Source organism: Salvelinus fontinalis, chromosome 26, assembly GCF_029448725.1.
Source record: "Salvelinus fontinalis isolate EN_2023a chromosome 26, ASM2944872v1, whole genome shotgun sequence".
Lineage (NCBI taxonomy): Eukaryota > Metazoa > Chordata > Actinopteri > Salmoniformes > Salmonidae > Salvelinus > Salvelinus fontinalis.
In genome coordinates, this window is record NC_074690.1 from 29,901,252 (window position 1) to 29,924,399 (window position 23,148).

Sequence of the window (23,148 nt, forward strand, 5' to 3'; positions counted from 1 at the left end):
TCATTGTCTGCAGCCGGCTCTGATCTTAGTGCAATGAAACAGGCAGGGAGAGTGAGGCCCCCCCACAGTAAACTGTCCATAATAATTAAGCAGCTCCATTAAAAACATTACACATAGCCTAGGCCTACTTAAGAATTATTCGATTTTTTCAGTATCCTAGACTTCACAATCTCTTGTAAACCATGGTCTTTAATTGATACTGAAGGGACATACATTTGTGAAATAATAATAATTTAGATATGCCTTTATGAGCATGTCCTCAGGTAGTGTAACTTTTCTAATTTAGACCATTTCTGCATCATTATTTAAAAAAATACTTATGTGTAGGACACTGACACTATGGAGCATCAACAAAGGCACGTCAGTGATCTTTAGGTCTGAGTCGGAGGTCTAGAAAGAGGTTTCGTCTTGATGGTAAATATGTTTTACTTTTGTTTTATGATAAGGACTAGGATCAGACAAAGTATATAGAGATTTTTTTTTCCCCGGATTCCTAGTTGAACGCACTTAATTCGGAAGTCGGAGATGTCCGAGTTCACAGTTTTTCTGAAAGCCGCAAGAGAGAGATTGCGTGCCTTGCGTAGAGTAGAAACCTATAATTTGTGCGTGGTGCGTGCATGGGCGGGGGCAGCAAAACGGAGACTGAATTGATGCAAAATGGTCTGCAATTGGTCGAAGCTTTGTGGTACCCAGGAGAAAGACTGTATCGCACAGCAGCATCATTGTAAGAATGCTCCGAAAACCGACTGACAAACCTGGAACATGGCCCAGCGGAGGATATAGAATATCATATTTTTAGAACATCAGAACATGACAAATGCCATAAGCATTTAGACGGTTCATCTATAATAGGCTATGATTCAAAGGCAGGTGACACTGACCCAGGTACGTTTGAATTAATGTAGGCATATTTGTCCAGCTGTCAATAAGATAGGCATGGCTAAATTGATACGTGCCAGTGTCCGAATCGATCTCTAGTTTAGATTGATGTATGTAATCACGATATCTATGCACTAGAACATAATATAGTTGACGCCTCATATGTGTTCTCAAACAAAGACATTTCTAGCATTTTTCGTGTGTTGTGATTGTTCCACTGATGCTGCATGCTATGTCATTGGATGCAGTAGAGTACGGCCTCTATATTGATGACCAGGCCAAAAAATTCGCCCCTGTAGCCAGGTTGGCTATGTAATGTCTCGTAGTGTTTGATATTGTTATTATTAGGAAATTAGTATCGATTTCGCCATTCGGAGAGTGTTTTGATCGAGTCCGTATATCCTAGTCAGAGTAGGTAAATCCTTTTGGGATGCGCCACCATAGTCGGGGAAGGGACCTCTGCCAATCTTGTCATCATAGCACGCAAATTGGCCTACTCTTTTTGGTTGTTAGAGAGAGGGAGCGGAAGGGATGAACAGTGTGTGTGTGTGTGTGTGTGAATTTAAAATGCAACACTACATAGGATGGAGCAGAGAGAGGTGAGAATAGGAGGAAGGCAACATTTGTAGTTTACTAGTACTACTATACTATATTAATACTACTACTGTTCCGGATGTTGATTAAGGCAGCCCACCACACCTCTGATTCTGAGAGGTTGGGTTAAATGCGGAAGACACATTTCAGTTCAATATATTCAGTTGTACAACTGACTAGGTATCCCCTTTTCCTTTACCGTTGTACTACTATACCATAGTAGGCCACCTAGAATACACAAGCTGTTCCAGACAATTCAACACTGCACATGGAGATAGAGACTCTTTCCATCAAAAGATGCAGTCAGTGCTCACAAGTAGCCAATCTCTCTGCTAATGGTCAGATTACTATTGATTCACCAGTGACCCTCAACGACTCAAACTACCATGTAGAAGGAGAACATGCTGTCTATTGATCCATGTTAAAATCACCACTGTGGAGGAGATAGCTTGTTCAAACTGAAAGCTATCTGAATATAGGAAATCTCCCTGCCTCATAAAAGTTGGAGAAGGATTCTATTTACCTGCCTGCCAACTGTCTGCAGCCATTATTCTCATTTTAAAAAATGTGGAATGGATTTAATGGCCTGAGAGATCATCGCTGACACTTCTTAGTGGTTGGAAAATATTAGACCTACTTTGATTTTTGAGGGAGATTTGAGAGAGAATTTATGTATTTAATACACCTTACTGAGCACATCTAAATGTATATATTTTCTTCCTAAAAATCGTTGGGCATGCTAAGTGTGGCATAGTTAGGTAACAATAGAGCTCCTCAGTGGATAAGATACAGAGGAGAGCACTTTTATAAAATCCTGAGAAAATTCCTCCCTGCTGGAGCCCTGCTTGGTTTAGTCTGGTGGGAGCTAAATGAGCAGGAAGGAGAATGTTGAGCCACCACTCAGTAGATAGTAAAAAAAAATGCATTGAGTGAGTCATCAGCCAAGAACCCCAGTGCAGAGGTGCATGAGGAGGACTGAACACTGCTCCTTTGACTGGGAGGATATCTATGATGTTGCTGCTAATCCAGTGCAGCGAAGAAGAAACTCAGTATCTGGATGCAACAGAATGCGATCTGTTGTCCTAGCTGCTTTCCCATGGTTGAAAACTGCATGCTATGATCAGCTACGTGGTTTGTTTAGCGCCACGCTGCTGATTCGCTGTAGTGTAATTTGTGATGCCGTGATGATAATTTGTGATGCCGTGATGATAAGAAGATCCTCTTCTTCAGATTAGTCTCAGTGAGTAAATCCAATGAGATTAAAATCATGAGCTTTATGTGGAGGTAGGTAGCCTACAGTATGGGATTAACTACAGTGTGGCATATTCATGCATCATGCTGGCAACCATCCAACCTTTCAAGAAAAGAGGTTTCTTTTCTTTTTGCATCTTTTCTCCACAAAACGTTTCGTATTTCACTATACCTTTTTACTGTACCTTAATCACAAGGGATTTACAACTGTCCTTCATTTTACTAATGTTGTTGTAATGAAATGGCAGCCTTTAAAATATGATAAGGATTGTATTATTTAACACTTTTGGCCTACTCAATTATACTGTCTGCATCCCTGCTTTTATTAATCGGTTGGGAGCTCCTGTGAGAGAAGAAATATGCAGACCTACTGTGTTATGTAAGTGCACTGAGATGTCCTCAGTAGCTGCACAGTCAATATAGTACTGGGATGGTGATTAGCAATGAGCCAAGTTATCTCATATGGTTAAGTAATAGTCCCATTCAGAGAGAAACATAAACGACTGCACTGTCGACTGGCGTTTTAATGTGAAGCCTTTAAACTCACTTACAGTAACTTTTCCTCTAACTCCTCTTTTGATTTAGCTTAGTGACCATTTCAGTATTTTATCTACTCAATTATTATACTTTGCACACAGCAGAGAATACCAAGTGAAATTTTCACATTCTTCCCTGCTCTTCTCATTCTCTTACACAGTGTGTGTTGTATATGGTGGCATTCCATCCATACTGTACACAGGTTGTATGGAGGCAGGCAGAAGACAAGTGACCTTGTTGTTGAAGAACAGTGGCAGAGTTGTTGAAGATGATGCTTGGCATCTGGATGCACTTCCACACTGGAGGGCCAGAGTGGCTCTAATAAGACACGTCACTGAGGGGTCTGTGCTGGTGGATTGTTCTCAGAGGGGAGTAGGTGACTTGTCTATTGTGTTGGTCTGCTGCCCAGGCAGACTGACTGACAGAGAGAGAGACATTTATCCTCTATCACTGAGCCAGCAGTGTTTGTATGCGTGCGTCTGCGTGTGTGTGTTTAAGAGAGAGAGCGAGAGAGAGATTTAATTGAACAGAGAGCGAGAGAGAGAGAGAGGCAGCACACTCAATCACTTTTGAACAGTCCATTTCACACCCTGAGCAGGACAGGGCCCTGGAGTGTTCCTTACTGTTAGCACTGTGCTGTATTGTTGTCTCTCCTCCCACTGAGAAGCTACTACAAGATAGTGGAGAAACCTCCCAAAGCTCATGGGATTTCCTGTTGGTAATCTTCCCAATGGAGCTCCACTTACTCTGCAGGACTGTAGAAATCGCTACCTCTAAAGTCTGCTCAGAGATAACCAACAGAATAACACATCTGCAGTGTTCTTAAAGATGGAGATAAAGGTTTTGATTGGACTTTATCTACTGTATCTCAAAAACAGGGATAGGAATGCTAAATGTGGGGCCTCCTTAACCTCTCTCCAGTAAAAGCTCTTCATCCTCCCCATTCACAGTTTCTCTTCTCTGCTTTTCTTCCCTCTCCTCCAGAACTTGTACCAGAACAGGTTTCTCGGACTCAGACTTGCAGCCATGGCCTCCCCGTGTCGTTCATCCCAGAACCGTCGGCGCTGTAAGCACCCCATCCGCCACAGCTACAACCCCGAGCAATTCTGCAACGTTAATTTCCAGAATGGGGTGCCGGAGGATGTGGCGGCCATGTACCGCTCCACAAGCGACACGGACCTGGTGACATCGCACAGCCGCTCCACGCTTACCGTCAGCACCTCGCTCTACGCCATTGGACAGACCCAGGACATCCTCATCTGCTGGGACATAAAGGAGGAGGTGGACGCTGGGGACTGGATCGGCATGTACCTCATTGGTGAGCACTAACATAACTTTTAGGAGAATATTTTTACTATTTAATTTTACCATTGATTTTCATAGAAGGGACCAAATGAATAATTAGTAGATGATAGAACCAGATAGAGATGGTGAGATGAAGAACAGTTTATTTCCAATCTTGTGAAGTTGTTACACATCGGGTAGATTAAGGACAGGAACAAGAATGTGTTATTTCAAGTCTATTTGAAAGGTACTGTATGTAAGGTACATGGAGCGCTATGTGATGACTCAGGTCAGGTCTGCTTTCCCATATCTTTGAAGGTAATCTTAAGGTGTTCTGGTTTTCTGATAAGGTTCTCAGACTCATATCCACAAGTAACTGACAATGCTTGTGTGATAATGTAGTGCAACTTTTGGTTGGATTCAATCCATATCTCCAAAGTTCAGTACTCTAGTGCGCTTGAAATGTAAAGGTGATTTCCGATTGAGCCGACATATGCAGCGTTTACTATGAATGCAGTCTCTGCGAATGCGGGAACATTGCCTTTAAACTTAAATTGCACTGTAGTGCTGAACTTCCGCGATACAGATAGAATCGAGCCTTAAGTCTCACACCTTTCCTCTCTGTCTTACCTCTCTCTCAGAAGAGGTGTCGTCTGAGAACTTTCTAGACTACAAGAGCCGCGGAGTGAATGGTTCCCACAAGGGCCAGATAGTGTGGAAGATTGAGGGCAACTCCTATTTTGTGGAGCGTAAGTGCATTTCTGGAAATACATCCAAAACCACCTACATTATAATATGCTACTTCTCCCACACACTAAGAGAGCTGTTTCATAACGGATGTAGCATCTAGCTCTCAGAACAGGACACTGCTTCGTCAGTGCATATTGTAGATCTTTACGTAACACTGAAACAATCTCATATCCATTTTGTTTCTCATAACAGTTGTGCCCATACATTTGTGTCAATACATATGTTTCTTGACAATGCATATCTTTAGACTTCCATACTGTAACTATCAGGATTTCCCAGTACAAATCCGTCTTACCCTGCACTGATTAAAGCAAGTCTTTTAGGCAAGATTCACAGAAATAAAATAATTTACACAGCCAAAGGATCCCATTAGATCCACTAGACTAGAGAACCCACACTGACTGTACAGTACAGTAGGCCCCGGTGTGGACAGCTCTGCATACACACAAGGGAAGTGGAACTAATAATAACTAACTACCATTGCCATCTTCCTCTCATATGGTCCTGCTAATGTAATGATTTGTCAGCTGTGAGTGATTTTGTTATTTAGCTAGCTCTGCTTATTTTTTATTTACCTACAGTAAGACTCATCCTTCAAAGAGCTCATCCCACCTCATTAGTACAGACAGGACATTCGCTAAAATCAGTGCCTCTCTATAGGCCAGGCCAGTCCATGGTGTTTACTCCAAAGCATCTCTTTTTAGCTACCACTGTAGATTAGCAGGATGGATAGAAGCCACTGAGATTGAGACTGAGACTCTGTGTAATGAAAGTGATAGTATTATCTGTCTGTCTGACTCTCAGGTCCTAATAACCCTGTAGCTGAGGACAGCCCCCCCCCCCCCCCCAGTTTATTGGCATGCTGCTCAGAACATCTTTCTAAAGGCGTCAGCATGCTTCAGTTCGGCTGGAGGCTAGCCAAAGTTGACTAGGTGAACTGAACAAGTGTGCTCGCATAGTCCCTTAAAATACCTTCTCTTGGAAAACGCGACAATAGCAGTTTGTCCATTTTGAGACACCATAGCCAGTATAAACTTCTTCAAAATAGTCAGAATTAACCTAAGATAACAAGAAATCTGTCATTAATTTAGACATTTTTGCAGAGGAGATCTTAGTTGCGCATATTTCTATCTAACTAAGATGTTTGATGCAGTATTTCTCAATGAAAAAATTTGCACGAAAACAAGTTGTCTCTTTATTGAAGGATCCCTACTGCTGATCAATCACCGATGAAGGGGCATAGATTTCGGCTACCGACTTCGGCTTGCCTCCAGAAAAAATGTTGTGTGCCCAAACAGCCCAAGTCCAAAACGAACAAAAACGTTACAAAATGTCTTCATAATATATGCACAAACTCTTCCGAACTGTTTAGGCTGGGAAGCATGCGGACGCCTTTAGGCCATACTGTTGTGGCTCTGGCCTGTTTTTGAAAGCTATCCAACTGTGAAATGTGGTAAAGGTGCCAATAAACTGAGAAATCATGTATAAAACAAACAGTAGCTCATGCTAAAAAGATAGGACAACATGTTCTTAAACTCATTTCTGTTCTCTCTCCTCTGTCCTCTTTCTTCTGTCCTCTTCTTTCTTCTCAGCGGAGACCAAGATCTGCTTTAAATACTACCATGGTGTGAGCGGGGCCTTGCGAGCCACTTCCCCCAGTTTGACTGTGAAGAACCCCTCAGTTCCGGTGAGTGTGTGGGACGACTACTTTGTCCAAACCTGATAGTGCTACACAGGCTCTATGTGTTCATTAGTGCTCCTCTAGGGACACTGATGATAAGAGGTAGCGTGTGAATTATGGATCTACTGTATGTCTTTCAATCTGAAGGATATATCTTTGCATTGTCTGGGTTTGAGCTTATTACTAGAGGCCAAAAAAACTCCTGACAGTTCCAGAAAGGGATCAGCAATCCCTCTGGTATCTCATCTATTGTCCAGCTCCGTCCATTATAACTGCCTGGATTACTTGGGGTTATCAAACGCCATTTAAAGTGCCTATATGTTAGGTTTAGAAATCCATATATTAGATTGGTTACCCTTCCTTTCTCATTGACTGGAGAAGCAAACAATGGCATTTATTACAAGCTTATTGGCAGGATAAAATGTGTCTGTCAGAGGAAAAGATAACATCTGCAAATCTGTGTATGCAACCAATACATTTTGATTTGATTTGATTTAAGACCCACTGGAGGGACAGACAGAGTGCTGAGAGAGAGAGAGATCACGCACAGACAGACAGACAGCACGTACAGTCAGAGATAAACAGACAGATAAGCCACAGCCAGAGATGAACAGAGAGTGGAAGGGAATTACAGAATTTCCTTCTGTTGTCCTTGTGCTGGCCCTGTTGTGGAGTAAACTGTAGCACAGGTCTTGTGGGCACTTAAGGTTACTACAAGCTCCATGCGTACATGTGGGTGGAGTGGGATCTTTGGAGTAGCGGACACCTTTTGTTAACATGATATCCTCGCAGGTTCCATTCACAATGGGGCGATGGCAAAGTTTTTTATTTTTGTGTTTTCATTGCTAGTAGTAGCCAGCCAGTAGATAGCTGGCTTTAGCCTGGCTAAAAAGAAAGCTAGCTAGCCTTTTTAGCTTCCCACATCTCAATGTGAAACAATCAGATTTATAATGAAATAATATGCCCTGGCAAATATTCTTATCCTTCCAGTGTACCTCAAATATTATACCAGTTTGATATGCTGCTTGTGTATTCATTCCCCTATCAGCTAAAAAGAGAACATAAAGTTTTGGTGTGGAGAAAAAGTCACATAGCTAGCTAGTTGGCTTCAGTAGGTTATAGCATTTCACAATAGCCTGTAATCACTAGTTATTACTTTTAAACAAAATACCTTTTTAGTGGATTCTTGAGTTTTCTTGTTATCTTCTCATATGTGGTGAAAGCAAAATAAGAATATCTTGTCTTGTCGTACCTTGCTAACAAGTTGGCTAGCCTTTTAGCTTCCCTCATCTCCATTTGAAATAATCTGATTTATAATTAAATAATATGCCCTGGTAAATATTATTATACTTGCCAGTGTAACATTATCCTAATTTGATATGATGCTTCAATGTATTCGCTTCCAGAATAACGTTATCACTTCTAAACAAAATACATTTGGGGGGGATTCTATAAGGCTACAATGTTGTCTGGTTTACTGTTTAAACAGTCGCTGAGATTATATTTAGTTATCAATGCAAAATAGGCTACTTTAATGAATAGTCTATATAGCCCAGCACTGCAGTGGAAACAACTCAATTCGTTGAGTCTCAATCTCCAGGTAGAAGAAAACTGCGTCAAATGCCGGAGTGTACGGTATTACAAGGAGCCGCCTCTTTTGTGACGAATGTAATTGCAACACTACGCTACACTCTGTCACCCCCTCTACGTATTCTCTGTAGGTGCCTTTAAGTTCCAGCTGTCTGCTGTCGGCCCCCACAGCCGACACACCACCACACTGCTATGATCACTGGTCCACCTAGAGAGGCTCACACGATACTCCTACAGGAATGTGCACACGCGTGTGTGTATTTGCATCTGACCCTTACCCCTCACCCCCCATCTCTCAGTGGCTGTTTTCCCTTAACTGAATCTTTCCCTGGGTAGTAATGGGAAGAGAAAGCTAACCCGCCTGCCTGCTGTAAAGACCCCTAGATAGGCTTACACCTGTGGAGGCGGAGCAAGGAGGGGAGATGCTGTAAAGGCTGGCACTGATGTCCCTCTCTCATTCTCTTTATTCTTTGTCTCTATCACTCCCTTTAACCCTTTCTCTTTTTCACTCAATCTCTTTTTTCTTCACTCCCTCCCTCCCTCCCTCCCTTCCCTATTTCTCCCTCCCTCCCTCCCTCCCTCCCTTCCCTATTTCTCCCTCATGCAGGTATTTAAGCCCGTCACCAATGAAGAAGTCCCCCAGAGCACAGGCAGTAGAAGACTCATCAGCTTCTCCCTCTCAGGTGAACAGTCTATTGTGCCAAGTGTTTCTGACAGGCCTGAGTTGAGTTAGATTCCTAACAGTGAGGGATGTAGCAGCAGCAGCAGTAGAGGTGGTATGATCCAGTTCCATCTGATTCACAGTGAGGTAACACACACTGATGTGATGTTAGATGAAAGGTGGGTGTGACAGCTCGGGAAGTTGTGTATCTAAATAGTTCTCTCCCCCCACCACTGCATGGGAGATGACAGGAGGCAAATGTGATTTTTAGGCAGCAGCTCTTCCCCCTTCATATTTAGCTTTGATCAACACAGGCTGAACAAACAGGCGGACTGTAGCAGTCCCTGTCTAGTCCCAGATCACTGGAAGGTTATGCTACTGTATGACATGGCTGTCACAATTGTTAGAGAGCAGAGTTGGAGAAAGTTAAATGCCCCACTATTCAAAATAATAATTCTGTCTAGACATATTTTTCAGGATGAGTTATTTTCTCTCTGCTCTCCTGTAGCAGAATTTATTACTACTACTATTGTAGAAGTACAATATACTGTTGTATTTGGCGAGATATTGAACTGAATTATTTTGCAGAGCTTCAAGGATATTTTTGCTGCCTGCACTCTACTCCACTTTGTCAGAAGAATGTGATGTCCTTAACCCCGTAGAGGTGACATTTCAAAGCCTTTCCTTCTCTCTATACTCTTATCATTTCTGGCAGATTTCCATGCCACAGGGCTGAAGAAGGGGATGTTCTTCAACCCTGACCCCTACCTTAAGATCGCCATCCACCCCGGCAGGAACAGCATCTTCCCGGCACTGCCACACCACGGCCAGGAGAAACGCTCAGGCATCGTCTGTAACACCATCAACCCCCACTGGCAGAGAGAGGTGAGTGGAGAGCTGTGTTAGTGATTCATATAGTGTAAACGTTCTGTGCAATACTGGTAATGATTATTTCAATGTTCTGACTGGTTTTATACAGGTAGGCCCTCTACATGTACACACACCCAACATTATAATGGGTTATATTTACTCAAGAGAAAAAATGCTGAACATGTGTTGCAAAAACTTGTATTTGGATGTAATGATTTGGTACCAGAATATCATCTCCCACAACATCTATTGAAGATATTGATCTCTGCATAATACAGGCAAGCAGAGCATATTGACATTTGACTTGGTTAGGCAGGGATATTCCCCTCCCCTGCCTGTATCTCCTCCTGAACACAGCAGTACTCCCGCCCTGCCTGTGTCTCCTCCTCCTCCTGAGCACATATAGTTTAGAGGAGGTTTGAGACCTGCGGTGATGATTCCTGCATGCTTCATGTTGGATCTGACTGTATAGTCAAGAGCTTAGCGCTGGAGGTACAGTATGATGATAGCTAAAAAGCTAGGTGCCTCCCTCCATCTTTGTGTCTCCCTCTTGTACCTTGAATTGATTGAGGGCTTCTGTGAGAGAGGCGATGTACAGGCAGAAGAAAAGTGCAGCCTACTCCCTCCCACGTTTTGATATTCAGATCAGGTGCAGCATTCCTTCACTCCCTCGTGACTCCCTGGTTATACAGTACAGTAGGCCACAGCCATAGGGGTCAGTTTATGTAGAGATAAAGCTATATCTGAAGGAATGCCAATGCTTAACTCATCTGTCATAGAGATCGCAGGGTCAATAAGAAACAGTTTTCGATTTCCTAAATATTCTTACAGGGGTTTCGTTTTTTCTTTACCTCTACATTTTCTAATGGCCTCCAATTGCTCTTAAATACAAGTAAAACTAAATGCATGCTCTTCAACCGATCGCTGCCTGCACCTGCCCGCCTGTCCAGCATCACTACTCTGGACGGCTCTGACTTAGAATATGTGGACAACTACAAATACCTAGGTGTCTGGTTAGACTGTAAACTCTCCTTCCAGACTCACATCAAGCATCTCCAATCCAAAGTTAAATCTAGAATCGGCTTCCTATTCCGCAACAAAGCATCCTTCACTCATGCTGCCAAACATACCCTTGTAAAACTGACCATCCTACCAATCCTCGACTTCGGTGATGTCATTTACAAAATAGCCTCCAAAACCCTACTCAATAAATTGGATGCAGTATATCACAGTGCCATCCGTTTTGTCACCAAAGCCCCATATACTACCCACCACTGCGACCTGTACGCTCTCGTTGGCTGGCCCTCGCTTCACACTCGTCGCCAAACCCACTGGCTCCAGGTCATCTACAAGACCCTGCTAGGTAAAGTCCCCCCTTATCTCAGCTCGCTGGTCACCATAGCAACGCCCACCCGTAGCACGTGCTCCAGCAGGTATATCTCTCTGGTCACCCCCAAAACCAATTCTTCCTTTGGCCGCCTCTCCTTCCAGTTCTCTGCTGCCAATGACTGGAACGAACTACAAAAATCTCTGAAACTGGAAACACTTATCTCCCTCACTAGCTTTAAGCACCAGCTGTCAGAGCAGCTCATAGATTACTGCACCTGTACATAGCCCATCTATAATTTAGCCCAAACAACTACCTCTTTACCTACTGTATTTATTTATTTTGCTCCTTTGCACCCCATTATTTCTATCTCTACTTTGCACCTTCTTCCACTGCAAACCAACCATTCCAGTGTTATTTTTTTTACTTGCTATATTGTATTTACTTCGCCACCATGGCCTTTTTATATATTTATTTATTTATTTATATATATATTTTGTTTGCCTTCACCTCCCTTATCTCACCTCACTTGCTCATATTGTATATATACTTATTTTCACTGTATTATTGACTGTATGTTTGTTTTACACCATGTGTAACTATGTGTTGTTGTATGTGTCGAACTGCTTTGCTTTATCTTGGCCAGGTCGCAATTGTAAATGAGAACGTGTTCTCAATTTGCCTACCTGGTTAAATAAAGGTGAAAAAAAAAAAAAAATTGGCATCACTGTCATTGAAGATCACACAAGGTTAGGTAATGCATTGTTTCAAATGTATTGTTCCCTCCATTCCAAAGTCTTACTTTGAGTGCAAAGGAACTGAGCACCATTGACAGCTCCCTCTGTTTCCTACAGCTGCAAGTATTTTCAGCACTATTAACAGCTACACACAGGGATATGCAGCTGTATAAGGCTATACACACACACTTACACACGGCACCTTTACAGGCATTTTAAATAGATACTATGTCTTTCTCTCCCTCCTCAGCGCTTCAACTTTGTGTCTCTGCCCACGGATGTTCTGGAGATCGAGGTAAAAGACAAGTTTGCCAAGAGCCGTCCTATCATCAAACGTTTCCTGGGCAAGCAGTCCATGCCAGTGCAGAGGCTACTGGAGAAGCATGCTATTGGGTACGGCTCAGGAATACACAGAATGCTCATACATTTATCAGGATAATCAAATTATTATTAATAGATATTTGGGGAGCTCTTGACAAGAGTCCTCTAAAGAATGTTTAAATCATAAAGTAACGTGTCTCTCTCTTTTGAACTCCAACCCCCACTCCCTCTCCTTCCACCCTTTCCCCCCTCTTCTCTCCCTCTGGCCACCTCCCCATCTTTCTCTCAATTTGTCCCACTCTCCTGCACTTTTTTCCCTCTCCCCCACTTTTCTCTCTCCCTCCCTCCCCTCTCTACCCCCCTACACAGTGACCGTGTGGTCAGCTACACGCTGGGCCGAAGGGTGCCGACAGAACATGTCAGTGGACAGCTGCAGTTCAGATTTGAGATCACTTCCTCTATTCATCCAGGTTCCTCTTCCTCTCACACATCATCTCACAATAATCCAGATCTGCCTTCAAATAGTTTTGCTGCACTTGATCAAACTGTCCAGATGTAATGGAACTAATGAAATAGTTCCAAAAGTACAAAACCCACCCAGCTGGGTCGCTTAACAGGCTCAATCAAACGCTCAAAGTATTTGAACAAAAACTCATGCTAATTGAACCCAGGTTTGTATAGGAAAGGCACTTAGTGTTTTTCAATACAGAGGTGGGAAGATAAGAATATATAATATGTACTGTAAGTCTTTCTGTAAATATCAACTTTCAAATCTAGGTTTAGACTGGCAGATATTAAACATTGCTTTTGCTGTTGAGTTGACACTTTTTTTTTTACAATAGGTTACGTTATTATAATTTGCCATATTGTCATACTCGATGTATACAGGATTTTCCATTAATTGACATACCAAAGCAGAAACAGAGTGGTCTATTAACTAATGAATGAGTTCATGTTGATATGACCCACTTTGTGTCAGGCAGCCTGGGAGGTAATGAGCTCTGTTCTCCTCCTGCAGATGATGAAGACATGTCTCTCAGCACAGTGCCTGAGTGTGCCGCTGTGCAGGAGACCAGTAACCAGGGGGAGGGCCAGTCTTCCCAGGCCCAGGGCCAGGACGAGGACACCATGAGCCTGGGTCCGGGGGCTCCCGAACTCCCCATGGACGAGGAGGAAGACGCTGGAGTTCCAGAACTTCCAATTGGAGGAGATACAGTTACAGACACGCCCATGGAGGGGCATCCATCAGGGCCTTTGGGTTCAGAGCAGTCCATGGATGGAGATGGAGACTCAGGGCCTTGCTGTTCCAGAGCCAAGGCCCTAAAAACAGAACCAAGCCAACCAGAGGTCAATGGGGCTCAGGAGGAGGTGGATGTGGCTGTAGCTGTGGCTGCAGAGAAGCTGCCCAAGGTAGAGGATAACAGTGAGGAAGGGGGGCAGCAAACCCCCTCCAGTCCTCAGCTTGCTGACCCAGAGCAGGGGGTGGACAGTACCCCATCAGAGGGTCAGGTCATACCTGCTGTATTGGAAGACATGGAGAGTGGAGCGCCTGGGGAACCAGCAGAACAGGTGGTGGGTCAGGAGGAAGGAGACGAGGAATGCTGCTCCCTGCGCATCAGGACCACCCCTAGGCGTAAGAACCGGCCCTGCTCCCTGCCCGTGTCGGAGCTGGAGACAGTCATTGCCTCGGCCTGTGGGGAGCCTGAGACCCCTCGCTCCCACTACATCCGCATCCACCACCTCCTCCACGGTCTGCCCTCCTCCCAGCCAAGCACCCAGGAGGACGGGGAGGGAGAGGGGTCTGAGGCTGAAACAGAGCCCGATCCAGACCCAGGCCCTGACCAGCTCAGCCCCAGGGTCCAGGATGGCTCAAAAGAGGATGAAAAGGCAGAACCCCTGACCCCAGGGCCCAGGAGGACCCTGCCTCGCAGCTTGTCCATCGAGCGTCTGTCCGACCTGGCCCTGCTACTGGACAGCGAGGGCCGCCACCCCCAGGGCCAGGTCAGGGGTCACCAGAGAGTGTCTAATGACGACATGGAGCCCTGCTGCAGTGATTCCTGCTATGAGGGCCGAGGAGGCAGTCATAACCAGGCCCCTCTAGTGGCTGCAGCCAGGATGTCTGTGGAGAGCAGTGATTTTCCCTCCCAGGAGGATGATGACATGGAGGTGAATGGAGCGGAGAGCAGGGAGCCAGGAGATGGGATGCCCCAGTGGCAGGTGGATCCGTCCACGCAGGTCCAGAGCCCCCAGAGCTTCATAGAAAACGGAGAGTCACCCGTGGCCGGGCCCAGTGGAAAGATAGGACGTGAGTTGGGTTCCTCACTGAATACTAACTAGCAAAATATAGATGTGAGTTGGGTAAGTTAGGATATACTGACCTGTTTTTGTCGTCCCATAGGAGATTGTCCCTTACCGTCCAGTCATCCTCCAATCAGCCAGCTTCCTGCTCTGCGTCATGATCCTCATCATTACCCCACTATAGATGAACCACTACCCCCAAGTGAGCGTTGTATATAACTTTGTCTGAGACTCTGAGTCATATCATTCATATTCCTTGTTGATGAACAATACATACCAGGACAAACCTAATGATACTAAGAAATAATTGTCTCCACTGTGTGTTTGTGTATAGAATGGGAGGCGCGTGTGGACAGCCACGGTCGTGTGTTCTACGTGGACCACATCAATAGGACCACCACGTGGCAGAGACCCACCTCAGCAGCCACGCCCGATTGCATGAGGAGGTCCGGATCCGTTCAGCAGATGGAACAGCTCAATAGAAGGTGAGTGAATGGGAGAGACGGGAAGAAAGAAGAGAGGTAGATCATACTTTTGTAGCCACTTTTCATTGTATGTTAAAAGAAAACAAGTGAAAACGTACACTATACAGGGCCATCTGGTGGTTGTAAGAAGAACCTAAAGCTTATTTGTTTCTTGGATGATTTTCTTAGAATTGGTTCAGTTCTTTCCGAGAATGGGGGAGTTTTGTATTAAATCCCCTAAAGTTGATGTCGGTGCTCCGCGGAAATGAATTTGCATAATACAAAAATCCCCATCAAAATATGTCACTTTAAGATAGAGATTTTTTTGCATTCGATGCATCTCAATCTACCACATCTGTCTAATGTATGTAGCACTTCCTCATCTGCGGTGAAAGGTAGCAGAGCTAGAGTGGTGTTTGTCAGATTTAGACATCCTGAAAATCGGTCTTCTCACAAAATCGTATGTAGCGTTTGGAACGGTTTGGCCTACAAACTAATACGCCTCTGTGGAAAGATGAGTCTAACGGACACGATGGTGTTCTCCGTTTTGCTCTACGGACCCCACAAGCGTATTGGTACTTGTTTGAATGCGGTACAGCCGATCTGCCCACTTCTGTCTGTAGCGCCCGAACAGTTTGGGCTACCCACTAATATGACACCGTGGAAAGGTGACTCTCACAAACATGTCATGTCGGTTATTTTGCTCTAGGACGCCCACAGATCTCACAAGACTCATCTGAAGGTCTTCCAGTACCAGTTGAAAAAAACATTGGAAGTACAGTATATATGGAGACTGTTAAGTGCCAAAAATAAGGGGTTAAATACATGTTTAAAAAATCCTGATCATTCTTGTACATTATCTCTCACACATAGGGCAGACACTTCAGAACCCCGCACCCCATTGATACCTATTGCTTGGATTTTGTTTCAAAAGCATTTGCTGCCGTGTGTTGAACATTTGGTTAGGGCTGTGTAGCTCCCTCCAGTAACCACGAGAACAACCGTTCCTTGATTTTAACTGCCGGCTTTATTCTGTAGATTTAGTCAGAATTATCACCTTCCGTGAGAACTATAAAGTAAATGAAAAATACAGTTAAGCACACTCTTACAACCTTATCTTACGAGTGACTTATTAGCCTGGTATAACTCTGAAGTGCTTACATAAATAAACAGTTTTAGCCGGCGCTATAACAGTATCAGATTAAACACATGAATAAAGGAAAAATACCTCATTGGCTGCTTATTACTGAAGGGAAGAAATCAAACTTCACACTTATTATTCCTGGCATGAATTCACGCTTCATCCTTAATTATTATAATGTTACCATCCTAACATACACGCTTCAACCTTTATGAACTACACCCAATGACATGAAAACTTAGCTAACACAGCGCGGGATTGCCTTCCCTCAAAGTGTGTTGCTACAATAAGGATCCCCGTTACAACAGCATTAGCTACGTAGTTCCGCTTGTCTTATCATTTCCCCCGCACAGAGGACACGTAAACAATTCAAACACAAAACAACGACATAAGACTTACAGGTTAACTGTCAGTTACACTCCCACCAATCACCGGTGATTTCTGAGAAAGGGGTCTGCAGGTTTCTTGATCGGCTTCCAGGAGGGTGACTGTCTTATGGATGGGCCTCTCCAGATAGGTGGGTTTGGTGATGCGTTTCCTCTCTCATCCAGGGTTGAGTCGCTGATCAGTAACTTGAATCTTCTCACCCGGCCATCCTGTCCCGGGTACACTTCTGTAACCTTTGCCAATTTCCACTGGTTGCGTGGTGCAGTATCATCTTGCAAGATGACAATGTCATTAATCCTTGCGTTTCTTCTGTCTTTATTCCATTTCTGTCTGTGTTGGAGGTTTAGGAGGTACTCTTTCTTCCACCTTGTCCAGAATTCATTGGCTAAGAATTGTACTCTGCGCCATCTCTTGCGGAGATAAATATCTTCCTTGATGAACTGTCCAGGTGGCGGTAAGATAACTGTGGGATTCATTATCAAGATGTGATTTGGCGTGAGAGGTTCTGGACCTAATCGATCATTCAGATATTCCGTAGTTAGGGGCCTACTATTTAAAATCGCCATGACTTCATAGAGAAAGGTACGCAGAGAAGCGCTGTCGAGTCTTCCGTCTGACTGATCAAGAATGGATGAACTTCTTCTTAATAGGGGGCGATATTTTCACTTTGGGAAAAAATAGTGCCCAAATTAAACGGCCTCGTACTCTGTTCTAGATCATATGATATGCATATTATTATTACTATTGGATAGAAAACACTCTGAAGTTTCTAAAACTGTTTGAATTATATCTGTGAGTAAAACAGAACTCATTTGGCAGGCAAACTTCCAAATAAGAAGTGAAAATTCTGAAATGGGTCGCTGTGAAAGGCATCGCCTATTCAATTGCCTTATATTTATGGATCTGTATGCACTTCATACGCCTTCCACTAGATGTCAACAGGCATTACAACGTGGAATGAAACGTCTAGCCTGATGTGGGACCGAATGAAAGCCTTTGGAGTGACTGGTCAGGCATATTGCCAGTTCTTGGCCACGCACACTACGCATGTGATGTCCTTGTCTGCAATGCGTTAGATAGACATGAAGAAATGTTCCGTCTGGGACGTTATTGGATATACAGTTCCACAATAAATCGTTTTTTTGTTTTATAATGTCCATTACTTCTGTCGAATTAGCAACTTTGGCTAGCATGTGTCATTCACGTGTACATAGAACTTTACGCTAATGAACGAAAACTTCAAAAGGTGATATTACAAATCGAATAAATTGGTCAAACTCAGTTGAGAATCAATCTTCAGGATGTTTTTCTCATATACAGTGGGGCAAAAAAGTATTTAGTCAGCCACCAAATGTGCAAGTTCTCCCACTTAAAAAGATGAGAAAGGCCTGTAATTTTCATCATAGGTACACTTCAACTATGGTAAGGGAATATTTATGATGTAATTTCGTATTTCTGTTGACTCCAACATGGCGGAGAATGGCTGAGCGCTGTCTCAGATTATTGCATGCTGTGCTTTTTACTAAAGTTATTTTTTAAATCTAACACAGCGGTTGCATTAAGAACCAGTGTATCTTTAATTATATGTTAAGCATGTATCTTTCATCAAAGTTTATGATGAGTATTTCTGTATTTCACGTGACTATCTGTAATTACTTTGGCTATTTTGGAGCCATATCTGAACATGGCGCCAATGTAAAACCATGATTTGTGGCTATAAATATGCACATAATCGAACAAAACATAAATGTATTGTATAGCACCATGTCATATGACTGTCATCTGATGAAGTTGTTCAAAGGTTAGTGATTAATTTTATCTCTATTTGTGGTTTTTGTGAAAGCTATCTTTTCTGTGAAAAAATGGCGGTGTGTTTTTGCATATTGTGGTGAGCTAACATAAATATATGTTGTGTTTTCGCTGTAAAACATTTTAAAAATCGGACATGTTGGCTGGATTCACAATATGTTTATCTTTCATTTGCTGTATTGGACTTGTGATTTCATGAAATTATATTATATTATATCCCTGTGGCGCTAGGCCAGGCTATGCTAGTCAGCGTTTCTGGTGACAAGGATCCCAGATCCGGGATGGGTAGTCCAGAAAGGCCTGAGATATTCTGAATGGAGGAAAAGTCACTAAGTCTTGACAGTAATAATCAGATGAGAAATGTGCACAACAGTATGTCAAGAATCGCATAAGTGTTATTATACATCTGCAGTGCATGAAATCTCTTAAAGGAATTGGAGACCTAGAGAGCGAGGGAGGAAAATTAATTGAAATGCTTATTGAAGGCGAGGACAGGGCTTGCCCTCACTGGGCTGGTGGAATTCCCTTTGTGTGTCTGGAATGAGAAGTGTGTCCAACTGGAGACATGAGCAGTGGGCTGTGTCAGGGCTGTGTCATAGATCCTTCTCTCTGTCAGGATAACCCCTGCACAGACCTCACATGTATTGAAGGCTATTATAGTAGTGGAATCCATTGATCAATGGTCGCAAATTCAATTTCTTTCTCTCGGGGGATTAACTCTAAGCAAGCCTACATTTCTTGTACAGTATTGAGTGATAATTCAATTAAAATGTGTTGTTGAATTACATTTTTTCTTACCAAGATAAATTATCTAACATCATTAGCAGATAATTTTTTGCTTATTTAAAAAAAGGCTTAATACAAACAAGTAATGTATATTGCAGCATTACCACAAAAATGGAAGAGGCAAGTAGAAGGGGGAAAAGTAAGGAACTTCTATGTCGGCCCTGTATTAAAGAACATAAATGGTTAAAGAAAAGTGTGATAAATAAAAACATATGCCAATTTCATTTAAGGACCAAAAAACTGACAGCTGTGCCATATAAATTGCAAAATAGTTGGGAAGAGATTTGATGTACACATTCCATGGCACATGGGTTATGAATTGATATGCAAAATAACGCCGGATTCAAAACTTCACATTTTTCAATTTAAATTATTATACAAAATTCTTGCAACAAATATAATGTTATATATTTGGAGGATACCATCTTCCCAGCTCTGCAGATTTTGCTGTGCGGAGGCAGAGTCATTAGATAATTTATTTTGGTATTGTCCATATGTAGCTTGTTTTTGGTCACAGGTCCAGGAATGGTTGAAGAATTGCAACATTTGCCTAGAACTAACGCTGCAGATAGCAATACTGTGTGATTTTAAAAAGCTATAGTCAATCAATCAATAATATCATTTTTTGCTAAAATAATTATTATATTTTTAATTTACAATCTGTAGAAGCTATGAGAATAGAAATGTTCAGTACTTTTGTGAAGCATCACAGCAGTTGAAAAATATATAGCAAATAGAAATCCAAAATGGATGGTGTTGAGAGATAGATGGGAGGGGTTGAATGGAGCTGAAGGGTGGGACTAATAACAAGATAACCAATGTAAAATATACGGTGTCTGTAAAATGTATATAGGTTCAGAAATCTTGTGAAATAGCACAGTTACAAATAGAAATCAAACTGGATGGACATCAGAAATAGAGGAAGGACTAAAAACAAACTAAATATAACTATTGTAAAATAGATTGTATCTGTAAAATGGGTATAAGATGTATAAACTGAAGGTAGAAGCCTAAGTGTTTATTTGTTTACTCCAATTGGGGGAAGGATGGTAGGGTTTGTGGGGAATAATAAAGGTATATTCTTTAAAAAGTATGTACTGTATATCTATATAGGTATGTGTATGTATATGGATATATATATTTACCCCAAAAATATATGGGGGATTGGAAATGATGCAGACAATTACATTGATGGAAGCAACAATCTTTCCGCAATATTAAGCTGATTCACCTCTTAAAAAATAAAAGTAATGTATAATATTTCAAAATATTTGTACGATATTTTACCTTAATCATCTTATAAACAAGCCGTTTCTTGCACATTTAAAGGAATGGTCTAGATTGAGACACCGTTGCGCTGACTTAAGGATGTTTAGTAAATGTGTGCTGATGTGTTTGTCAGGTACCAGAGCATCCAGAGGACCATGGCCACAGACAGGAGTGAGAATGAAGGAAGCAGAAGCAGGAGTGAGAGAACAAGCCTCAACAATAACAGCAGTGAGACAGACTCTCCTTCGATGGCTAATGGTAAGTGGGACCACACCACAATGTCACAATTACAGAATGCAATAAACTAAAGTGTAATCTTCCTTTGTAAAAAGTCATGTCATTGGTATACAAAAGAGTTTTCAAAGTTTTACACACAATCTAGTACTCGACTGTTACCATTCAGTTAATGTTCCTTTGTTCTCTCCTGGTGTCTGTGTGTAGAGCTGAGAAGAGACAGCTCCTCTTCCTCCGCCTCCTCGTCATCATCTCCAGTCAACAGTCAGAAGATCACAGCTCTGTTACAGAGCCCAGCGGTGAAGTTCATCACACACCCAGAGTTTTTCACTGTCCTCCATGCCAACTATGTGAGTACCTATCTCCCTAGTGGACAATTCTAACTATACACAGTGGACAATTATAACAAACAATTTCCTTTTGAACACCAATACCAATGCTCAGTAACATATTCTAGTCTTCAGTAACAGATGCTGAATATTCTTCCATTGTGGTTCAGATTGGTTGCGTATGGTGTTTCCAGGGTCATGCTGTTATGTTTTTCTCTTCTCAGGGTGCCTACCGCATGTTCACCAGCAGCACGTGCCTGAAGCACATGATCCTGAAGATTCGTAGAGACGCTCGTAACCTTGAGAGGTACCAGCACAACAGAGACCTGGTCACCTTCCTCAACCGCTTCTCTGACGCCCAGCTGGAACTGCCCCGGGGCTGGGAGATCAAGACTGACCCTCAGGGCAAGGTGCAGAGACATCAACCCTTAGTTCAACCACAGCTAACTCCCCCACTTATTCACATAAGAGTTTATTTTACCTTGGTTGAGAAGATGGAAAATATGTGAAAAAATGAATAAGTTTACCAATGATTCTGATTTGGTCTTTGCCTTCAGATCTAGCAGTGTTTAGATTTGTGTTTCTAACTTTGGTACGCTTTTTCCTGTAACATCTTTTCTTTGGTCCAGAACTTCTTTGTGGACCACAACAGCCGAGCGACCACATTCATCGACCCGAGAATCCCTCTTCAGAACGGTTGTCTGCCCAACCACCTGACCCACAGGCAGCACCTGCAGCGATTACGCAGCTACAGTGCTGGAGAGGTCAGAAGTCAAACAGTACTATAGAGAATACATGTCCTTGTTATTAAGTGTTGTAACTGTATGATTGATGAACATAATGTATTCGAATTATGGAAATATGGAATTTAATTTATGTATTTGCTTGTTTATAGCTGTACCTTTTGTCATATGTATTCTGTCAGGCCTCGGAGGTGTCCCGTAGTCGAGGTGCGGCCTTGTTGTCACGGCCTGGGAACAGTGTGGTGGCCGCGATGCGGAGCCAGCATCATCCTGATCCAGTGCCACAAGGTGTGTTCTGTACATACAATACACAAAGCACACAAACCACGTGTTATAGTTTCTGCTGTGTGATACAGTTTCTGTACTTAGTCTGTGTGAGTCAATTTCTGCTGTGTGAGTCAGTCTAACTGTCTTCTGAATTCAATGTCTTTGTTCCATTCACAGCTTATAATGAGAAGATAGTGGCCTTCCTCCGTCAGCCTGGAATACTAGAAGTTCTAACAGAGCGCCAGCCAGCCCTGTCCAGGAACCATTCCCTGAGGTAGATATACACACTGGAGGATGAATTTGATTTATTTTTTATATGAGGGCTTTGTAGATTCAGGGAATGTGAATATCTCAATCACTGCTGTATTGGTTCCATACTTCCATAACTGAAGTTCCCACTCTGAAAAATAAAGGCTAACACTTTACATTACAGTGCCCTTAATGTGTAACTACTTATGAAATTACAGTGTAACAAGTATTGTAATTATGCATTATTACACTGTACTTAGCAGTAACCATAACCATCCTGGTTCAACCCTAACCTCAACCCTAGCTTCATGTCCACATCTTGGTTCAACCCTAACCCTAACCTCAACCACAACCCTAACCCTAGCTTCATGTCCACATGCCAGTTCAACCCTTGCCTCAACCACAACTCTAGCCCTAGCTTAATGTCCAAATCCTGGTTAAACCCTAACCCTCAACTACAACCCCTCACATTGGGAACCTAAGTTGGAGTCAGTGTCAGAACCTATACACATACAAAGGGATGTGGATTCCTTTTCAGAATTCAGACCCAGACCTGTACATAAGTTTAACCTTACAAAGCAACAGAATCAAGCTCTAAAAACATTGAGCAGCAATCAGAATATTGTGATTACACCAGCAAATAACGGGTCTCAGATTGTTATAATGGATAAAATGCAATATCTTCTTGAA

At 42.7% G+C, this 23,148-nt stretch overlaps 1 protein-coding gene across 2 annotated transcripts in view; it reads left to right on the forward strand.

Moving 5' to 3' along the window:
* Positions 1–618: 618 nt before the first annotated feature.
* The window catches only part of LOC129824083 (E3 ubiquitin-protein ligase HECW1-like), a 49,954-nt gene continuing 27,424 nt past the window's right edge, over positions 619–23,148 (forward strand). The window contains exons 1-17 of one of the 2 annotated variants that reach the window (XM_055883395.1): positions 619–885; positions 4,246–4,579; positions 5,187–5,294; positions 6,888–6,982; positions 9,174–9,249; positions 9,943–10,112; positions 12,412–12,554; positions 12,852–12,952; positions 13,501–14,787; positions 14,881–14,982; positions 15,115–15,265; positions 20,770–20,894; positions 21,078–21,220; positions 21,424–21,609; positions 21,829–21,963; positions 22,125–22,230; positions 22,387–22,483. In XM_055883395.1, coding sequence (XP_055739370.1) covers positions 856–885; positions 4,246–4,579; positions 5,187–5,294; positions 6,888–6,982; positions 9,174–9,249; positions 9,943–10,112; positions 12,412–12,554; positions 12,852–12,952; positions 13,501–14,787; positions 14,881–14,982; positions 15,115–15,265; positions 20,770–20,894; positions 21,078–21,220; positions 21,424–21,609; positions 21,829–21,963; positions 22,125–22,230; positions 22,387–22,483 — 3,389 coding nt within the window. In that variant the 5' untranslated portion in view covers positions 619–855. The remainder of the gene's footprint in view (positions 886–4,245; positions 4,580–5,186; positions 5,295–6,887; positions 6,983–9,173; positions 9,250–9,942; positions 10,113–12,411; positions 12,555–12,851; positions 12,953–13,500; positions 14,788–14,880; positions 14,983–15,114; positions 15,266–20,769; positions 20,895–21,077; positions 21,221–21,423; positions 21,610–21,828; positions 21,964–22,124; positions 22,231–22,386; positions 22,484–23,148) is intronic. The other variant, XM_055883396.1, reaches the window with a different exon arrangement.